This window comes from Syzygium oleosum, unplaced genomic scaffold (genome assembly GCF_021117445.2).
Source record: "Syzygium oleosum isolate NSW1041296 unplaced genomic scaffold, Sole_v2.1 Sole_v2.20, whole genome shotgun sequence".
NCBI lineage: Eukaryota > Viridiplantae > Streptophyta > Magnoliopsida > Myrtales > Myrtaceae > Syzygium > Syzygium oleosum.
In genome coordinates this window covers 2,783,463-2,804,070 of record NW_026607504.1, presented here as the reverse complement: position 1 = coordinate 2,804,070, position 20,608 = coordinate 2,783,463, and the positions used below count along the sequence as shown (strand labels likewise).

The window sequence follows — 20,608 nt, the reverse complement described above, 5'->3', positions numbered from 1 at the left end:
CGGCATTAAAACCCAAGAGGACCAGAAGATGCTAGATATGGGCCACCTTTCTGAAATTACATTCACATGTCCTTGATGCCATGCACGTTCCTCCAACATCAAAGAAGAAAAGGAATTGCTTTCCATTTCAATAACCTATCTGGAGTACAAGTCAGAGCAAATCTTATTTCCAGACTTTTCTCACCATCTTAGTACAAATTTGGCTTGATCCTGGACAAGACCAGCTTTTCTAACAGCTCACAGGAGTAACCCCAAAAACGAAAGAAAAGGGAAAACTTCAATGCCGAGGACAATTATGCTACAAACATCTCCTCCTGGCTGCAGAAGCAAAATAAGGCTTTAGGATTGATGGGGAGCATCTTTCTGATCTGGCTTAGAGCTCACGGCAGCAGTTGCAGCAGCCGTCACTGCAGCTGCGGCCGCCCCCAACTTGACACCACCTGCTGCCTTCATAACGCCACCTATTTTTGCAAATGCGGCTATCCCCCCAACAAGGATAGCCCTCAATGCAACTGTGGGTTTAACTGCCATATCTTGGTGCACCTGTCATTTCCAACGTATTGCAAACAGGCATGAAGTACAATTACGAGTTAAAGAACAATTGCAATTCAGACAAAGGAGCAATTGTATGACAACAATGGTAAAAGAACAATTGCAATTTCAAAAGATAACGAGTCTATGATAAATACAGTAAGTAGAATAATTACATATCCAAAATCTGAGAAGAGAACAAGTCTATGATAACGGTAGTACACTTGCAAGAATCAATAAGCAATTAACTCCTACATTCGAAGCTTAAAAGCTGCTGGACCTGGAATACTCATAACTTAAGATCCTTAAGCAAATTTTCTGTGTCTTCAATCCTAAACATCCTTATTTAATCAATTTTGAAATCAAATGATCCAATTATAAAATCGGTTCTCTTAAACTCTAAGCGGCACTCCCTACGAACCTCAGTCTATTATTTTAACCACTTTGCCAACCTAAGAGTCGATGTCAGTGTTCTTGTGTCACTGTGCAAAACCAAATCAATCATCGTGAGTTTGTTAAAATGCAAATCACTGCCCTATATAATACAAGACACCTTAAAATACCAAGCCCACGATGCACAGAAGACTATAAATCCCTCGTAATTTTGGATACCAACTGCGTTATGACTGCTTGTCAATAGGCAAAAACAAGCACTTTGCTCTTGTCCTTCTTTATTTCTTTCTAGAGCAGGCAACCTGACCGTCAGCACCTCCTACTCCGCTAATCCCAGGGTTACTCTCCATTTCATTTGCATTGTTAGGTATAGAGGAGCTTCGATTAAGTTCTGAGCAATACAGAATAGCTAGTGCTGTATAAAACGCCAACAATGTAATGAAGTAGAGATCACGTGAAAGAAGAAGGGGCAATGCTAGTAAGTTTGGATGCCGGCTTGAGGTGAAGAGCACTACGCATAGCTTATGATGTCAAGAGGAGGGATTAAGGGCAGGTATTATTCCATTTCAAGTTCCCTGTAGCATGTGCTGAAATTGAAATGGTTGAACTAGAAGAGGATCTATAGTGCATCAGTTTGTGGTAGCGATTACCCTACTGCTGTCATAGGATACGTAAAGAGGTTTTTTAGAAGGATCTAGATGGATTGCCGGGAGAGCAGATGGAAGATGTGGTCAGCCAGTATTCAAAAGAGAGTGGTCCAAGGATCTTTAAAGGCGTGAGACAAAGAAAATCATGATGCAGCAAAAACGCAGATGCCTCCTAAAACTTTGCTTGGGGAACTTACTTGCAACATGACAGGTGAATAAGAATCGATTATGCCAAGTGAGGGCACTACTTTTTTACGAGTATCCCGACCCTTAAAATCTTTTGATAGCAGGACAATGAAAAACTGCAGTAACTCAGCATTTTAAGATTGAGGCAACTTGATTCACTAATACATAGCTACACAACAAATTCCAGGAAGTCTCTCCAACCCGCTACTTTGAAGGTAATCTCGAATTAGTATTCAGCCGAGAACGTCTAAAGGTGGAAGCGAAGGAACGACGGCATGAAAACTTTCTTCATCCAATGAACGCGGAACGAAGAGCACAACTATGAACCTTCCCAGATATCTAATAACCAGAATCATCTAAGGCAACCCGAGATAACGGCTATTAGGATTTCCATTGCCCGAACCTCCCTGTAAAATAACAAACTGAAAAGATTGTCTTTTTCCATATATTTTTCCAAAGTAGCCTCACCCCCACTTACCAGATAGAAAACAAAAGAGTACCGGGGTTCCTCAAGTCGACATAATTTCATTTCACAATATCAACTAATTCCCTCTTCAAATGCAGTACCAATCACCCCCTTTTCCCTCAACAAAGCTCGCGGTGTCGCTTCTTTCCTCATCTCCTAACCCTAAATCCACAGCCCAAGACATACGCAATAACAATAACCCAACAAAAGCAAGACCAATCCACGCACGCCGTCTCGTGAATTCGAATAAACATGCAGACTCTAATCTCCAGACCGAACCATTTCACCTCTAATCAACTAAAACACACGGAAAACGTAGTCATCGATTCCGCGAACCGATCATCATCATCGCCGAATCGAAGAATTCAGCTGGGCCAACGCACTACGCAAGGAGCAATCCCAGCTAAAATGGAGTGATTCGGTGGGCGAACAAATCGCATACGACACAATCTCGAAGAAGAAGCGAAGCATTTGAGTAGAAAACAACCGCAGCAAACGAGAGGGAGAGAGAGAGAGAGAGAGAGGGGGAGGCAAGATCAAACCTGAGAGATCAAACGAGTCGATACGAACGAATTCGACGCGGAGGGAAAGGAGGAGGCCTTGCTTCTTGTGGTGTTTTTCTTTATCATTAAATTTTTTGCTTACATAAATTTTTTTTTTTTTTGGGTGTTCGTACGTAGGTATGTGATTCTCGGCATATGGTACTCCCAAAACGTGGAAATTCCTCGAAATTGCTCATCGGTCGGATGCAGTGATCTCTCCCGTTTCACCAAAATACTCTCCCTTTTTTTTATTTTCGATATAACAATAGCTTAGGAACATATCCCAAAGGGGTTAGCGAGACCGGCTCCATCGACTCGAGAGATAAAAATGAAGTGTATATAGACACCGAAAGCATAGTCGATTATTGAGGTACATTTTATTAGAGATGCTCTATGATTAGAATATAATCCAATCCGATATCGAATGTTGTAGCTAAAAGAAGTCGCCTTTAATCCTTGTGAACAATGGACCCTGTTGAAAGCGAAGGAGTAAAACTACTCCCAAAGCTCACAAATTTTAGACTGTAGTGGCAAGTAATGTTAGCTTGAACGTGTTGGTTTGCCCTATTCAGGATCGAGGAGAGCAAGACGGGAGCATTGGCCGGGCCGGGCCGGGCCAGAGTCAAACCCAATTGGCCCATCAGGCCCCACTCCAACCGTTTGAGTTGGTTCACCGAGTTGATAAAACAAACAAGGAAAGTAAGGTAAGAACATCATGCATGGGAAGGATTTAAACGCAGAGTGTCGGTGAATCGCCTTTCAATAACTCGGTTACAATTTCTTACCATATGCAGCATAGGGTCCACTTTATAATCCGATTCCGATTTCATATAAAGAGATAAACCCACGAGCCACACGATTCAAAAAATATCAACATCATCACCCACTCGTGCGAAGCAAAATCGACCAACAGAATGCTCGGCACGCGACGAATGCATCCCCTCCACGGCGATTTGCCCTAATTCCCAACAAGTGGGTCGTTCCGATCATCGGTTACACTTCTTACTTTTAACTAAGTATGAAAAAAGGAGGAAATCGGGAAAAGAAAAAACAGAAAAGCGGTTACAGAAGACAATGACCAACACCAACTCCACCCAATTTTAGGATTTTTACGTATTCAATTCCAAAATCTGATTATCCAAGAATGTCGTGTGCCAACACCTCTTCAATCCTCACCCCAACCTTGACAGATTCATCTTCCTTAATCTCCCCAAAAATAGCCTCTCCCCATCTCCTAACTAACACCTCTCTCTCTCTCTCTCTCTCTGTTTCTGTTGCTCCTTGTCTCTGTCTCTCCTCCCATATATCTCTCTCAATCTCCCGTTCTTCCACGCGAATCCTCGTTTTCCTCGCACCAGGAAGCAGAAGAGCCGCCCAACGCAACGTTCGTGTGACAACAGCAGCAAAAGAAATAACTGCTCATGCATTCCCGCCGGAGACGCGCCCGATCTCTCTCCCACCCTACATTAACACCACCTCCTCCTCCTCCTCCTCCTACCATGAACTTCTCCTCCCCGCGGCCCACCTCAGCATTGACCGCATCCACCTCCACCATAACCGCCGCCACCACCACCACCTCGTCGTCCTCCTCCTCCGCCAAGAACGGCTCCACCACCCCGGCCTGCGCCGCGTGCAAGTACCAGCGCCGGAAGTGCGAGCCCAACTGCCTCCTCGCCCCTTACTTCCCCTACGACCGCCAGCACCAGTTCCTCAACGCCCACAAGCTCTTCGGCGTCAGCAACATCACCAAGGTCATCAAGAACCTCGCCCCGCACGAGAAGGACGAGGCCATGCGCACCATCATCTACCAGTCCGACGCCCGCGCCCACGACCCCGTCCTCGGGTGCTACCGCATCATCCGTGACCTCCACCGACAGATCGAGTTCTGCCAGGCCGAGCTCGAGTTCGTCCTCCGCCAGCTCGAGCTCTGCCGTGCCCAGGCACAGGCACAGGCACAGGCACAGGCACAGGCCCAGGCCCAGCAGGAGGCCGCCATGCAGCAGATGATCGACCCCGCGGCAGTGACGGTTGGCTGCGACATCGTGAGCCGGGGGGATCTGCTGGGGCAAGGGTACGGCTATGTTCAGCAGAACGGCGGCCATCCGGGCCAGCAGGTGGAAGGTTATATCGGTAATGGCCAGGAGGGGAATGATCAGGCGTCGTTGCATGATTTCGGCGCATGGGCCATGCAGGACTCCACGTTCACGTCGGACTTTCAGATCAAGCAAGGGTTTGAGGGTGGATGTGAAGATATGAGGCCCATTCTGGACATTGCAGACGACAGGAATGATGGGCTCAATTTGGAAAGCGAAATCATCGACGAAAGAAGGTAGGTATCTTTCAAATTGTTCGTCGTGCGTCTTGATAAGTTATCTGTTCAGTACACCGATAAATTTTTTGATCTGCTAATTCAATGGAATTGGCATTTGTATGTACATAAATGTCGCAAGCAATGTTGGCTCGACGAATTCCAATAGATCACACATTACATCAAATCCATAGAGTAAAGCATTTGATGATACGAGAGAAGTACTCACACGTCTTTCTGCAAATGACTCTGTTAGCACAGGATGAACATAAAAAATGACCATATACCTGAATAAAATCTATGAGCAAACAGAGCACAAAATAATTACGAAAACCATCATAGTCTTGTCATAAAGATGAGAGTAGATTACTTTGTTTCGTCGTGAAAAGTATGTTGTTATCCGTTGATATTTCCATATGCCCGGAGGAGGAAAGTGGGCATGTATGATCGTTCGTCGAGAAAGACAACGAAAGAAAGAACGTAATTAAGTTACTCCATGAGCACGTAGTCACGGTGATGACTTCGTTAATACTGTTAGCACTGTCTAGACTTGGATGCATTGATAGATCTTTAGATTCCTTCCGCATGAAATTGTGACAATTAACCTAAACTTACTACCTTTAGTTTGATTCTGACAGTATATTCTGCATGAAATATTGCAGTGATCATCAAGTCATCTTGGAAGATCACAAGACGGAGATAACAGAAGAAGAAGATGACACCGGCCAACAGGTCCTCGATCATGATCTGAAAGGCGCGGCTACTTTATTTACCCTCACAAATTGTACAAGCTAGACTTTAACTATGAATATGACCTACCCATGTTCATCCCAAGCAAAGTGTATTAGCGATTTCCTGTCGTTACACTTTTGGTTAAGTGAAACAGAGAAGAACATCTTTCTTTTCCATCTTCAACTGTCAAAGGGCGAAAAGAAAGCATTTTTGTTAGTGTCTTAATGTCGAAACGTCTGACAGAAAATGGAATTACGAAAGATGCGCGAGTACGAATACATGCAGTAAAACTCTCATGCAATGGCTGAACTGATTCACAGGACATACAGCAAAATCATATGTAATTGATGATTGCTCCCATCCATGTATCGAGGAAACCTAGATGACAACCCCACAGGCTCTTTAGATGTATGCAGCGTGCATGATCCACGAGAGTTTCAAAGGGAGAACAGCAACAAATTGGAACAAACTGCTGAGCACGTAGGATCGGAGATGAAGACAAACACACTTGCCAAAATATGAGGCAGAAATATGGCTGAAACTTTCAATAAGATTTGAAGGGTCAATAACAGTGACATCACAAGTGACCAAAACAGTATGCACAGTTAGCTCGGTACAGAGAAACCTTTTCCACAAACCAACGCTGCTAGTCATGAGAAGCATCTAAACGATGACTAGAATTCTGAGTTTAGTTATCGAAACCTTTCTTGTCATCTTCCAGCTAAATCTGTCAAGACTCCAGGGAATTTCCAATAATTTACTGGCCATATGGGTGGAAACATTAGCAATTCTATGAACAGAGACTAATTAAGCATCCTCAGCTTTGTACCACTACTCTTCTTTATTATATCGCGGCTGTAAGGTTTTCAGTTTCCATTTAAAGTGTCAATTCTTCAAGAACACCATAAATATCCTCCATACACAACTGCAAGGCGCTCTCTGACGAAAACATATAGACCTTTTTACCCAAGTCAACCGAACTCTGGCCTGGGACTTCCTTTGAACTCTTCTTCCTTGGCAGAAATCCGCACTCTCGCAGAATTATCCCACTGGCCATTTGCAGCACAAATGTTAAAGAGAAGCATGTAGCTTCCCGTAGTTTCCCTAATTATGACTGAAAACCTGTATGGCTATTGCCTCCACAAAATCTGTGTCTCTATACATCCTATCAGCAATAAGAAGAGCTCCCCAAACACAAGCATTAGGTGTCATGGGTTTTGCTATCTCTCTCTAGCCCTGCGAGGAACCAGATCAGCTCAACAGATCAACTACACATGCATAGTGTTCCATCTGCGGATCAATTCCAAACTATTTAGTCATTAGATCATAAAGTTTACGGCCCTCGGCAACAAGCCCTGTATGACTACAAGCAGAAAGAACAGCAACAAGAGTGACCTCAACTGGCTTAAATCCAGTTTCAGCCATTCCATAAAAATATCTCCCTGCATCTATTCCTAAACTGCGCATTCCACACCCAGTCATCAATGGGTTCTAAGAGACTAAGTCCTTGACATCAAGTTTCTTGCACACCAGGCTCCCCTCATTAAGGCTTCCACATCTCATGTACATTGTGATCAAGCTGCTTGCCACGAGGAGGTTATGATTCATCAAAGCCCGAACCACATGGCTGTGGACTTTCTGACCAAGGTTGAGTGCCGCCAACTCTGCACAAACTGACTGACGAGGCACTAGAGATGGTTTCAGCATTCCCCGTGATGTTGGCAAGCTGCATTTGTTTGTAGAGTTCCAAAGACAAGCTCCCTCTCCCCGCAGAAGCAAATGCATCGATGATGGCGCTCCAACTAATCACGTTAGGCCTCAACAATGAACAACTATCTGATTTCTTGAGCTTGGAGAATGATTCAAAAGCCTCGTTGCTTAATCCAGACTCTGCATTCAATGTAATCAGAGCATTCCAACTAACTATGTTCTTGGATTCCATTTCTAAGAACAATTGGCTAGCATCTTTCAATTGTCTTTGCTTCCCATGCCCACATACTAATGAATTCTTCACAATCAAATAAGCTTCAAAACCAACTTTTATAACAAGTCCATGAATTGCTTTACCCATGTGGAATGCAATCGCATTAGAGCGAACAGATAAAACCACAGCTAGTACTTCAGCACCGGGACTATTTCTTCTCATTCTCATCGAACCAAATAACTCCACAGTTTCGACACGGTGGCCGCTTTGGGCATGACTCGACAACAACAATCCGCATGTGACCACATTTGGCTCCATCAGCCTCCACGAGCAGAGACATCTCAAGAGCACCATCACCTTCGAAATACAGCACAATGCCCCGAGATCATCATGTTCCATGAAATACAGCTCCTGGCACCCATTCTATCAAACAGCTGAAGCGCGATCCCTATTTGCCCAAACTTCGCATACATATACCCATCAATCCATTCAGCACATGCAGATTATGGTGCAAGCCCATTTGCAAAGCGTGACAATGAACACCCCTGCACCAGATTGAGCTACCCATTTCGGACCAACCTCTCATCACCAAAGGAAAAGTGAACCCATCACCCAATACCCTTGAGCTTTCTCGTCTCAACAAAAGATTCGGATGCAAATAGATCACAGTGGGCATAATTTAAAGATTTTTTATAGCTTTTTCCTAGTAAAATATGTAAAACGAATATAGCACTAATGATAAATTAAGGTAAAAAGAAAATGAAAGTAAAAGTCCATTACACAAGCAAGCGTGGATATGGAGAAGAACGTTCTCATATATTTATAAGTACGGATATTACGGATAGTGCGTACTGGCGTTGTGATCTCCCTCCCGTCCCCAGAAGAATCGCCGCCCCACCGTCGCTGACAGCGACTTCCACCATCAAGTCTCTCTCTCTCTCTCTCTCTCTCTCTCTCTCTCTCTGTCGATTAGCACTTGAATAATGATAACGCCAACGTCAGGAGACACAAAACTACGAGAAACCTCCACCCACGTCAAATTCCCCCACTTACGCAAAAGACTTCGCAGTCCCATCTCAAACGGGGGAGGGTTCACCCGGTGAAGAACGACGTCACTCTGCTCTGACTCTGATCAATCCAATCCACCCCCACAAGAAAACGACACGATGGAAATACTGGGTCAGGCTCCGTCTGATCTACTGGTTTATACTATTCTCGGAATCCCATAAAAAAAAAAACAAGCATTTACAAGCACGCCCGCGCACGCAGAACCTACAAAAAGAACCCACCAGGTTCCCCTGAATTCTCCATCTGGGCGACGGGGAAAGAACAATGCTTGCAGCTTCAGTCCACCCACCCGATGCATCTCCGGGTACGCGGACTTCGCCCTCGACCCTCCGTTTCCTTGCGCTTCTTGATGCTTTGATGGCCGGAATCTTGAATTTTTGGTTTTTGTGTGGGTGATTCTCTGTTTTCTGGCGAACCCCCTTTTCAGATGCGGAGGCTCACGAGCACTTGCTCGTCGTGGACGTGGACGACAACGCCAAGGACGTCCGGGCCAAGTTCGAGATCCGGGGCCTGACCAAGATTTCCGATGCTGGGGCCCCCATCCTGACCGGGGTCAACCTGGAGATCCCGCGAGGGAAGATCGTGGGCATCATCGGGCCGAGCGGGAGCGGCAAGTCCACGCTCTTGAGGGCCCTGAACCGGCTGTGGGAGCCGCCGTCCGGCACCGTGTTCTTGGATGGCGAGGACATTAGGGGTCTCGACGTGCTCAGCCTTCGGCGCAAGGTCGGGATGCTGTTTCAGCTTCCCGCGATGTTTGAAGGTATGATTTCTGGACATTCCGGTGCCGGTCTATTTGTGATTACTGATTAGTGATGGCAATGAATGTTAGTCAAGAAAAGAGTGAGAAAGTTGAAGTTTTTTGTTTTCTCCGCCTTGGCAGTGTTGCGATTGATTCAGAATTTCAAACCTGATTGGTGCGGGAGGTTTCTCGATTCATTCATGTCATTCGGAAGTTTGATTATCATTCGTTCAATATGTTGAGATTGATTGATAAAATTGGTTTGCAAAGTGACATGGTAGTTTGACTTCCTTCCGGAAATCATCAAGTCATTTCCCGGCCTGCATTTGAAGTGATCATCGTTGAATCAAGGGATAAAAAAGGGCCACAATTGTATTACTCGAGGCGACTGTTGTTATTTGTATTATGTGTTCTTGGTGTTGTTACTGGAAGAAAATTGAATAGTTGTTCCACGAGTTTGATTCAGGGTTGTTACTGAGAACTATGATCTAACCAGGCTGAATAGAATTTACTTTTGATGTAACTTTCTCCATTGTATGGTAATCTCTGCCTATAAGAATTCACAATCACTGTCATGGTGACGGTAGATTAATAGAGTTTACTTTTGATGTAACTTTCTCCATTGAATAGTAATCTCTGCTTATAAGAATTCACAATTCGAACCAAATAGACTAATTTGGCTTTGGCTGTTATGGCGACGGTAGATTAATGTCAAAAGTATTCACCCTGTCCTTTCGTTTTTGCCCTTTTGGATAAGTTTCATGATTTCGTGAGGTGCCAAAATAATCTTGAAAAAGTAAATGGGGTGCCAAATTATCACGACCTAGCCTTCCCTGTTATATGGTCATGTGTTAAATCCACCTTACACAATTATTGGAAATATTGTTCTGCCACTGAACTTGGTCCTGCCAGATCAGGTCGGAGTCAATCAAATCGCACAATTACGGTCTATGTGCAAGAAATACGGTGCTTGTGTCCATGGTCTTTACCTTCATATGACTTCTAGGATTCGCAGCTCTGGTTCAACTTGCTATTTTTTCTGGTTTTAAACTACATGCGGAAAAGAACACAGAAGTCCTCTATATGATTCAGAGGCATATTGACTCTATCTAGTGCTCGTAATTTTATGCAGAGGTGGTATTTCCTCAACTACAGAAAGTTCTTAATTCAATATCTCTGGAGCAGAAGCTATATGTCTTTGGTGGTCATTTTTTGCCATGTTTCATTCAGTACCGAAGTCTTATCTATCATATCCCAAGTTAGCAATATGAATTAGAATTCTTATGGGTTACATTAGGGCTCACACTAAATATATTTATGACGATGATTGACTTGAGACCTTCTATGCACCTAAACTTTACCAGCTTGAACGGTAAATGGTCTTTATCCTTTTGGTGTTAAAGGGGTTCTCATTTTTTGGAAGAATAAAGCTAGACAAGGAAGAAATACCAGATGAATGGATCTAGTGGATTACATCAAGACCAATTGTAGATGAACAATTTCCTTGATGTGATTCTTCTAGATTCGTGTTTTTATGCCATGCCACAGTCTTAATGTTCTCGAAAGCTTACATCAAGCCGCAAACTTGCAGGCACAGTTGCGGATAACGTCAGATATGGACCACAACTGAGGGGGCAGAAGCTAAGCGACGGTGAAGTCTACAAGTTGCTGAACCTTGCCGACCTCGATTCCTCTCTCTTCAGCAGAGGCGGCTCAGAACTATCTGTCGGCCAGGCCCAGAGAGTGGCACTCGCAAGGACACTAGCTAACGAACCAGAGGTGAGCCAGCATTTCCCATTTTGTTCATTGAAAGATCACACTTCACAGTCAATACCTAAAGGTGCTTTCTTCTCAAAAAAGGTTCTTCTGCTGGATGAACCGACGAGCGCGTTGGACCCAATTTCGACCCAAAACATCGAGGACGTGATAGTGAAGCTGAAGAAGACTCAAGGATTGACGACCATAATGGTTTCGCACAGCATCAAGCAAATTCAGAGGATTGCTGACATAGTTTGCCTCCTGGTGAGCGGTGAGCTGGTTGAAGTTTTGACTCCCGATCGACTCTCAGAAGCCAAGCATCCCATGGCACAGAGATTCCTGCAACTCAGCAACTGATGCTTTCCCGTTTCCACATACCGCATGCTGAACGAAATAATCGTATGCAGATTTAGCACTGTACTGTTATATAGACCTCGGCTTCTGTGATTGGATATTTATAGACTCGAAACAGTGTTTGATGAAATTTGGTGGTGTGATCAAGTCTGCCGAATGCTCCGTCCTTGTTCTCTTTTAATGTTGTAACAGTTGAATGAAATGAGGAACGTGTAAAGGTCCCATTGTCATCTGCTCGTTTGAATTTCACCTATACAAGTGTACATTTGCGGCCATTTTCGCAGATGTGTCTCGCCCTCCCGGTTCAGGGAGCCACTGATGTTCATTTTGCCAGACAGTCCTCATGAGCACACACTACACAGTGGAAGTGCATCCTGATCTGATGTGGTATGCAAATTCACAATGGTCGATGGGCCACGAACTTGGGCTCGGACACCTCCGGCCCGCCTGGACTTGCAGCTCGGCGGCCGGCAACAAACGCCGGGAAACGATGTCGGCTTATTCTTAAACGTCCATCGAAATACATGCAAAATGTAATTACGACTTGTTTGGAAACAGCTTTTTCTCGATATCATATCTTCCTTGAGAAAACACAGGATCCTCAATAATTCGAAGTCCAGCATTACCACAAATATAACTAGCATCATTCTTCAAAGAAATGCAAGGTCTTTAAGTTAAAAGTGTGCTTCCGAAATGCAAATAGACGTTCGGTAAAGTAAGGCTCAAAGTCGTCCAACCTCAGGCAACCCCAAGGCCGCGCAACCTCAAGCAAGGCTCACCAGTGGCAACCGTGGCATCATGCAAGGGTAAAAGTGAAATTTCAAAAATTTGGCGAGGGTAAAGTAGCATTCCGAAAATGCTCAAAATCCATGGACTCGCATCACACCAAGTGGCGTTTGGAAGAATTTGGAAATGCAACCTCAAAGCAATTGACCAAAACCTTTAGAGCCTCGTAGCCAATTTCAAGCCGATCCGAACCGCACCAAACCAAACCATCCGAACCGCACCAAACCAAACCAAACGCACCATGGATAAGGCATGCCCGAGCATTTTGGTTCCATTTCTTTTTGCGGCATTAAACGGTACGGCGAGAAAAGAAGAACCTAAACGAAACGAGTCGCCCACCGACACAGGCTTGAAGCCGTCACCACACAAAATATTTCATCAACGCGTTGTCGTTCGGTCCAGCGGCTGAAATCGAAGGCCGCACGTTCGAAAGTGACGATCCTCATCCATTCGGACATCCCATCCAGCTCGTTGCCTTCCTCTCACGCCGCGTATACGACAATCATTGGACCGCTTCCAAAAAATCATCGTCCCAATTTTTTAAAAGATTTTTTTCCAAAACATCCAATATAAAGGAAAATAAAAAAAAAAAGAGCATCTAGAAATAAATTCGGATTCGATGATTTTATTAAATTTTTTTTGGAATATATGCTAAAATCCAGTTTTTATTAATTGTAATATTGGGCAAGTGAACGATATAGTCCGAGAGCAAGACAAGAACAAATGCAATTGAGGACAATCAATCTTTCAATCATACAGCTGTTTTATCCACCACAACAAGGACTAAACTCCAAAACAAAAAAACCCCCCAAAAAAAAAGCAAAATATATATATAAAAAAAAGACAAAAATTCTATTTAGTGCCCATTTTTCTTTCTCCTAATACGATCAATCCGACAATCCCCACGTCACCACCCAAAAAAATACACACAAAAAAAATGAAAAATGAACGGTATTTTTTTGCACAATTTTTTTTCATATCCCGAGAAAAAAACGTGGCAACAGTAAATTTTCGCCACTTTCCTTACAGCGTCCAGTTCCAGATCCTGATCCTCGTGTCCACCTTGCACTTTACGCTCGCCGTCGACACCGCCGCCGCCGCCTTCCCGGCCGCCGGAGCGGTAGCCCTGATGCCGCCGCAGGTGACTCGGATTCCCACCCTCGGCGTCTTCAGGCCTCCGATCTTCACCCTCACCTTCGTGTCCAGCCTGATCTTCAGGGCCAGCCCGCTCTTGCTCTTCAGGCCCGACTTCAGCGCGCTCGCGTCACCGCTGTCCACTTGCCGGCCGTTGCTGGCGATCGACGCCTTCAGCAGCGTCGTGTTCTTCTTCCCGTGCACGAAGGACGGGATCGTCGCGTCGCCCAGGTCGACGCCGCCGCCGTCGGCGCTGAGGACGGAGACCGATATCGGGCTGTAGACGAACACGAGCTTGCTGTTGGGGTTCCGAGCCGAGACGGCGAGGTCGAACTTGGAGCTGAGGGTGGAGGAGGACGAGATGTTGATGTAGGAGACCCTGAGGGAGGTGACGGCGAAAGCCGGGCGGTGCGGGCGGTAGAGGACGTAGAAGACGGCGGCGGCGACGGCGGCGAGGAGGAGGACGACGAGGAGGGCGACGGTGGTCCAGAGGCAGCACCGGCAGCAGCAGCCGCGGCGGTGTCGGCGGCTGCTCTTCATGGGCTGGGGGTTGTAGGCGGAGCGGGCGGCGCCGCCGTAGAGCTGGCCCTTGGTGGCCGGGAACGAGCCGTTGGCCGTGGCGGCCCCGCCGTTGGCGGCGGCGGGCTTGGCGGAGGAGAAGACTCTGTCGTTCATGGCGTTTGTCAGAGAGAGAGAGAGAGGATGACGATGAGGAATGAATGTGAATTGCGAAGGAGAGAAGAAGAGAAGAGAGGGAGTAGTGATAGAGAGAGAGAGAGAGAGAGAGAGAGAGAGGGAGATAGCTGTAACCACTAACCAGTGAGTGGGCGGGGGGGAATTATACTTCACTCGAGCAGGAGAGCGCGTGGTTGACGCGTTGACGTTTTTCGTTCTGTGAATTCCCTGCAATTTTCAGAAATTTCTTTCGTTAATTTTCAGGGATATTTGATATATATATATATGGAAAAAATTAAAGGGCACGGCTCGTTTTCACTTTTTGTTTCGACCGCCGACAAATTTTTAATTTCTCACATGACAATATTTTCTAATAATCATATAGACGCACACGAAAGATGGTATGAAAGACTGCAAGCAAAGAATAGATTGGTGGGTTTGCTGTGAATGTCATCCACGTGCAAAATTTAGCTAAATCTAGAAGCGGGTGAGATCTGTATTTGTAGCTCGGTCCATCGGGCGCACGAAGGAGACGGAGGAAAGCATGCATGACCCATGTGATCAAAGAAACAAGGCGCGGATCGAGTTACTAAAGAAAGAGAAGGAGAAATCTCTCCAGGCTAATCGCGAAATTAACGAAGCGAAGCTACCGCATGTGTCCACCAAATCAATGTACTAGAAGAAGTGGGGGGGCGCAGTTCATGCTCGGGAGCGAGAAGGAAAGAGAGTCGAATTACCAAAATCAGAAGAAGAGAAGTCTCTCGCTCGATGATGACTGAAATCCCAATTGGCTCGACTCAAGACGCCAAGAGATCGAGGACCATAAGCAACTCCATATATAAAGCAGAAAAAAAGGGCAAAAGGGCACTCGATCGATCGAGTGCATCGAGAACAGATTTGGTTTGGCCTCCAAGTTTAAAATGAGAAGAAAACCCAACCCTTTTTGACAGCTTTGATTGCGGTCAAAGTCAAAGGGTCCTTTGTGCCCCCCCATTCTGGCACATGAGCATTCAATTCTCATTCAATTCAGCGTCCCGTGTTCCTAACTGGAGTTGTTGGTACTCGACCCGTTTCGCCCAGAAACTTTTACTTTGGCATATTAAAATGTGGTACCCATCGAGTTACTAAGGCTGCGAATGATAACCATTCTGTTTCTCTATTTCTGTTCCAGAAATAGGTTTGGAAACAATCCGTTTAACGCAATTTTAATTTCTATTTCCGGAACAAATTTTTGTTCCAGAAATGATTTGAAAGAGAAATCGAAAGTTAAAATTTTTAGCTTCTCTATTTCAAATGCGAAAATGAGAAACAAAATTTTTTTGTTCTTCTCATCACTTTCCCTCACTACTAGTCGGTCGCTCACCCGCCGCCCATCGCCGGCCGCCGCCACCCGCCGACAGCCGCTACCCTTCACTGGCCGCCGCCGCCGGCCACCGTCTCCTGCCACCGGCTGCCTCCCACCACCGCCGGCTGCCGACCACCGGCCACCTCCCGCCACCATCGGCCACCTCCCATCCACCATCGGCCGCCTCCCGCCGGCCAAAAAAAAATTCCAAAAAATCCTTAAAAATTGAAAAATTCCAGAAAAATTCATAAAAATTTCTAGAAAATAAAAAAAAAGTCAGATTTCGGGAAAATAGGAAATTTGTTTATTTTTTCCAAAAAAAATAAAAAAATTTCAAAACTTCACAGAATGGCTTAGAATACTTGTGGCCACTCACTTTGAATGAAATTTAAATTTTTTGAAGTGCCCAAAAAAAATAAAAATAAAATCAAAAATTTCAAAACTTTACATAATGGCTTAGAATATATGTGGCCACCCACTTTGTGTGAAATTTAAATTTTTTGAGGTGCCCAAAAATATCCAAAAATCAAAAATTTCAAAACTCCACAGAATGACTTAGAATATCTGTGGCCACCCACTTTGCGTAAAATTTAAATATTTTGAGATGCCCAAAAAAATTTAAAAATAAAAAATTTCAAAACTTCACAGAATGGCTTAGAATACCTGTGGCCACCCACTTTGCGTAAAATTTAAATTTTTTGAGGTGCCCAAAAAAAAACCAAAAAATTTAAAACTTCACAAAATGACTTAGAATACTTGTGGCCACCCATTTTAAGTGAAATTTAAATTTTTTAGGTGCCAAAAAAATTAAAAAATTAAAAAAAATTTAAATTTCACTCAAAGTGGGTGGCCACAGGTATTCTAAGCCATTCTGTGAAGTTTTGAAATTTTTGATTTTTTTTGGAAAAAATGAACAAATTTCCTATTTTCTCGAAATCTGACTTTTTTTTATTTTCTGGAAAATTTTATGGATTTTCTGAATTTTTTTAGATTTTTAGGAATTTTCCGATTTTCTAATTTTTTATTCTATTTCTAAAAGAAATGAAGCGATTGTCCGCGCCCGCCGTCCACTCGCCGCCACATGAGAAGGAGAAATTTTTGTCTTATCAAACAAATTTACATTTCGAAATAGAAATTTTGTGTCGTTATCAAACATGTTTTTTAGCTTAGAAACTCCTCCAGAAACAGAAATAGAAAAATCAATTTCTGGCCAGAAATTGATTTCTGAAACAGAATGGTTATCATTCGCAGCTAATATTTTGGTTCTCCTGAGCATATGGCTGAAACCATTGAGTGGTCAATTTGTAATGGTCTATAAAATAAGCTGAATCCACTCAGGAATTCGTCATTCACACTTCATACCTAATGAAAAAGAGGCCTCGTGTATGGTGAAGAAGGCTTATCGAAAAAGTGGCCAACCATTTAGGTGGTTGGACCCATCAAAATGGGTCGTTTTTTAATCCGGATGAGATGAATTGAGTTGCTAAATATGTTAATTGTATTCGGTAAATGGATTTAGAACGTTAAAGGTTAACATAATATATGTGTTAAATGGGTTCTGTGACCCAACCCACCTCTGTGGACTCGCTCTTCATTATCCCTCATCCTCGCTTGCTTTCGTGCTCGCTCACTCGCTCTGTACGCTTACTTCAGTTTGGGTACGAGTTTTCATAAATTAAATTAAAATTAGAAGTGTTTTGATAAAACGAGTCGAATCAATATTAGATTTTACATTACATGAGAATAGATTAAAACGGATTTAAGTGCATCCTTTTAGATAGAACCATTTTCGATCCGACCCAATTAATTTCACGAGCGAAGGGAATGCTTAACGCAACGAAGGTTGCAACTGGGGAATGCAGATAAGGGCAAAAGGGCGCACACGTCGCCCGTTCACCTAACTTGCGGGACCCTCAAAACTCTCTCTCTCTCTCGCTCTCTCTCTCTATCTCTACAACACGCCAGCTGGTGACAATAAAACACGTGTGAAAGCGACGATCTGACCCCCCATCCATCCATCATCTCATCGTGAAAGTGGGGAAGGAAGGCTCGCGTTGCTTTCCGCCTTTTTGCATGGCCCTGTGGGCGTGGGCATCCCCTCTCCCCTCCCCCCATCACGCGCTCACCGCCGTACACGTGTCCTCCACGTCACCCCCGCCCCCCTTCTCCCACATCGCACGTGTCGGAAATCGTGTCGGTTCCCGCGGCCACACTTTTCATAATCAATATGATGCTGATTCAAAGAAGCGGATGACTCGAGATCAGGTATGGTATGATTTCGAGATCAGGTATGGTATGGTTTCGACGATCATGGCTGTAGATGTCGATGTGCGATAACGATCGATCCTAGAGAATTTGGTCGAGTGTGAAATGAAGTGAAGACGTTGATTGGAAGGTGTAGATTAAGCGAGATGATGTTCAAAGAACGTTAATCGATGAGCACGAGGTTGCTAGCTAAGCTTGTAACTGTTTCGCGGCGATTGTGATCGTTCGAAAGCAAGATCGAGGTGAGATTTTGGAGGAGTAATTAGAGGTGAACGGTTCTAGGTTCCTTATAGGTTCCACCTGAAACCCGGAACGTATCCTTAAGTATAGGTTTTTCATTTTTTAGAACCTGAAACCTACCCGTCGAAACTCAGAATCTGAAATTTACTCTGTCATAGGTTCCAGGGTAAGTTCTAGGGTCTAACAAATTCTTTTTTTTTTATTTCATCTTTAGTTAAAAAAAAAGAGAATACAAAACAAAAATGAACAAGCTTGTCATTCATCAAAGAGAATACAAAAGACTAGTTTTCCTGGTATTACGGTTCAAATAAATACAATTAAAATGAAAAGTCATTGCATGAATCAATATTAGGGATGAGTGGTTCCATCTTCCATACAAGTTTCACCTGGAACCTACCCTTGAGAATAGGTTTCTCATTTTTTGGAATCTAGAACCTACCCTATCACCGGTTCTAGATCGGTTACAAGAATTACCCAGGTTATACATGTATTATTAATTGAATAATTGCAGCGAATCATCACCTTTAATGACCATCACTTGTTACTATGATCTACTAACCACGATTTATATTTAGACACACGAAAAATATGAAACATTAATAAGTCATAAAATGAGAGCTCAGACTAGTGGTTCTAGATTATACATTTATCATTTAACATCATAAAACACTACAGGATCACACGAAGACATAGACTAAAAAAACATAAAAAAAAAACTTGTTTAGATTTCAGGTTTCAGGTTCCACCTACCTAAAATCTGGAACCTACCCGTCGAAATATGTTCTCAAATATTTAGAACTTGGAACCTGAAACCTACAGGTTCTCACAGGTCAGGTTCTCAGGTTCCAGATTCTACTCTGGAACCATGTTCATCTCTAGGAGTAACCGTCTAGGGATAAGATGGCGTGGCAATGTGAAGATGTGGATCCGAAAATCAAGGAGGCACAGTGTGGTTGAAACTACTGAAAAATTGCCACGGGCAATTATGTTGTAAATACCTATATATACTAGTGTTAATGTACTATAGAGCTCCCAAACAAACAACAAGAAACATGTTATCTTTCAATTATATCTCGATTCATATACCTTAACCGCAGTTTCCAGATATTTATGTACCTTAACCCATAGTTTCCCGAACAAACAACAAAAAAACATGTTATCTTTTAGATCTTCCTCGTCAATGAAAATCCCGATATTGTATTTTTATGTCATTGCACTTTGCTATTAGATTCCGACAGAGCCTTTTATGTCATCGCACTTCATCGTTGATCAAATTCCTTTGAAGCATCTATGTTCTTTGTGCTCCATTAATGAAATTCATGTCCATAATTGCCACAAAATCCATCGTCCCTTCACAAAAATCGAAAAATGAATTTCAACAAAAGATATTTCGTTGTCCATCAAATTCCGGCGAAACACGACACCGAACTAAGGCGGGATGCTTCCGTAGCTGGGAGACCAATCGATTAAGGATTGACGTTGGACGTACCCTAAGGACCGCCTCGCACAGTTTTCAATGCCGTGGCATCAGAACATATATTCCCATGAATAGAGTAAAACAGGCCCCATTGACAAGAGAAAAGAAATGACAACCGCATGAATGAACACGGATAATGCAGAGCTGGTGCTGTGTCATATCATTTCATAATTATCAGAAGAAAATGGATTGTTGTATTACTCGGGCCTAATTCCTAAAAAAAAAAAATATCAACTTTATCTTGTGTGACAATTCTGATCCAAATTTTTTTTATCTTATAAAAAATCACCAACTTTCGTTTAATTCTCAAATATAGCCCGAAAAATTTTAAAAATTTTATATTACGGGGCTAGATTTGAGACTCGAGTAAAAAATGTGTGCTTTTTATTGAGACAAAAAAGAGTTCAGACCAGAATTGTCATTCAATATAAAGTTGGTACTTTTTTTTGGAATTAATCATGTTATAATCAATGGTAATTTATATTCAAGGAATTTGTACATAAAATGGAGTGATCTACTACCTTAGAAAAAAAAAGAACAATTAAAATAATACTCGTAATATTTAATAATAGCTCTAATAATATTCTCTAACAGCGCCGTAAAATCCACACAACATAGCAAAAATGAAGCAGTATTCATTAGTTAGGTTATTTAATCACATTTGTACTTCAAAAGGATGCTTTCTATATGTGAAATGGGTCCATGACTAATTTTTTTATTTATTTTACCTTTGACCTTTAGTTAGCAAAAGAATGAAGTCGAAGTATTTAGGGCTATCATTGTGCATACTATTTCTTGCTTCGTATATAGTTCATATCCAATTGGTATATGGGCACGTGTGACTCTTGAAAGTGTGTACGTACGTACGTATGTATGCACACACACATTTACCTTAAAAGTTTTCACAAAATCATAACATGGACATAATTTGTGTATGTTCTTACGAACGAATTTCGATTTGAATCATAACTGCTTCGCACGCCTTGAATTCGAAGATCCAAAGTTGGCGAGCCCTCCGGTACAACCCCACCAAGACGA

General features: G+C 43.3%; 4 protein-coding genes and 1 pseudogene across 5 annotated transcripts; 2 read left to right on the top strand and 3 right to left on the bottom strand.

Annotated features, from left to right (window-relative positions):
- Window positions 1-98: 98 nt before the first annotated feature.
- LOC115691079 (uncharacterized) lies at window positions 99-2,889 on the bottom strand. Its single transcript, XM_030617645.2, has 2 exons — window positions 2,766-2,889; window positions 99-543 (listed from the first exon to the last, which is right to left on the bottom strand). The coding sequence occupies exons 1-2, from the start codon at window positions 2,850-2,852 to the stop codon at window positions 340-342; spliced, it is 291 nt and encodes a 96-aa protein (XP_030473505.1). The 5' UTR covers window positions 2,853-2,889; the 3' UTR covers window positions 99-339.
- Window positions 2,890-4,047: 1,158 nt separating this feature from the next.
- On the top strand, window positions 4,048-6,158 carry LOC115691055 (LOB domain-containing protein 22-like). The gene is made up of 2 exons (XM_030617614.2): window positions 4,048-5,094; window positions 5,736-6,158. The coding sequence occupies exons 1-2, from the start codon at window positions 4,187-4,189 to the stop codon at window positions 5,866-5,868; spliced, it is 1,041 nt and encodes a 346-aa protein (XP_030473474.2). The 5' UTR covers window positions 4,048-4,186; the 3' UTR covers window positions 5,869-6,158.
- A 491-nt stretch (window positions 6,159-6,649) lies between these two features.
- On the bottom strand, window positions 6,650-9,040 carry LOC115691056 (putative pentatricopeptide repeat-containing protein At1g17630; annotated as a pseudogene).
- On the top strand, window positions 8,931-11,778 carry LOC115691076 (ABC transporter I family member 17). The gene is made up of 4 exons (XM_030617640.2): window positions 8,931-9,101; window positions 9,225-9,557; window positions 11,128-11,315; window positions 11,397-11,778. The coding sequence occupies exons 1-4, from the start codon at window positions 9,062-9,064 to the stop codon at window positions 11,649-11,651; spliced, it is 816 nt and encodes a 271-aa protein (XP_030473500.1). The 5' UTR covers window positions 8,931-9,061; the 3' UTR covers window positions 11,652-11,778.
- Window positions 11,779-13,452: 1,674 nt separating this feature from the next.
- Window positions 13,453-15,022, bottom strand: LOC115691077 (NDR1/HIN1-like protein 6). 2 transcript variants are annotated; one of them, XM_030617643.2, is made up of 3 exons: window positions 14,981-15,022; window positions 14,386-14,471; window positions 13,453-14,232 (listed from the first exon to the last, which is right to left on the bottom strand). In XM_030617643.2, the coding sequence occupies exon 3, from the start codon at window positions 14,106-14,108 to the stop codon at window positions 13,458-13,460; it is 651 nt and encodes a 216-aa protein (XP_030473503.1). In that variant the 5' UTR covers window positions 14,109-14,232; window positions 14,386-14,471; window positions 14,981-15,022; the 3' UTR covers window positions 13,453-13,457. The 2 variants fall into 2 exon arrangements, with proteins under 2 accessions (XP_030473503.1, XP_056176382.1); XM_056320407.1 differs by lacking the exons at window positions 14,386-14,471; window positions 14,981-15,022 and having other exon boundaries at window positions 13,453-14,346.
- Window positions 15,023-20,608: the final 5,586 nt, after the last annotated feature.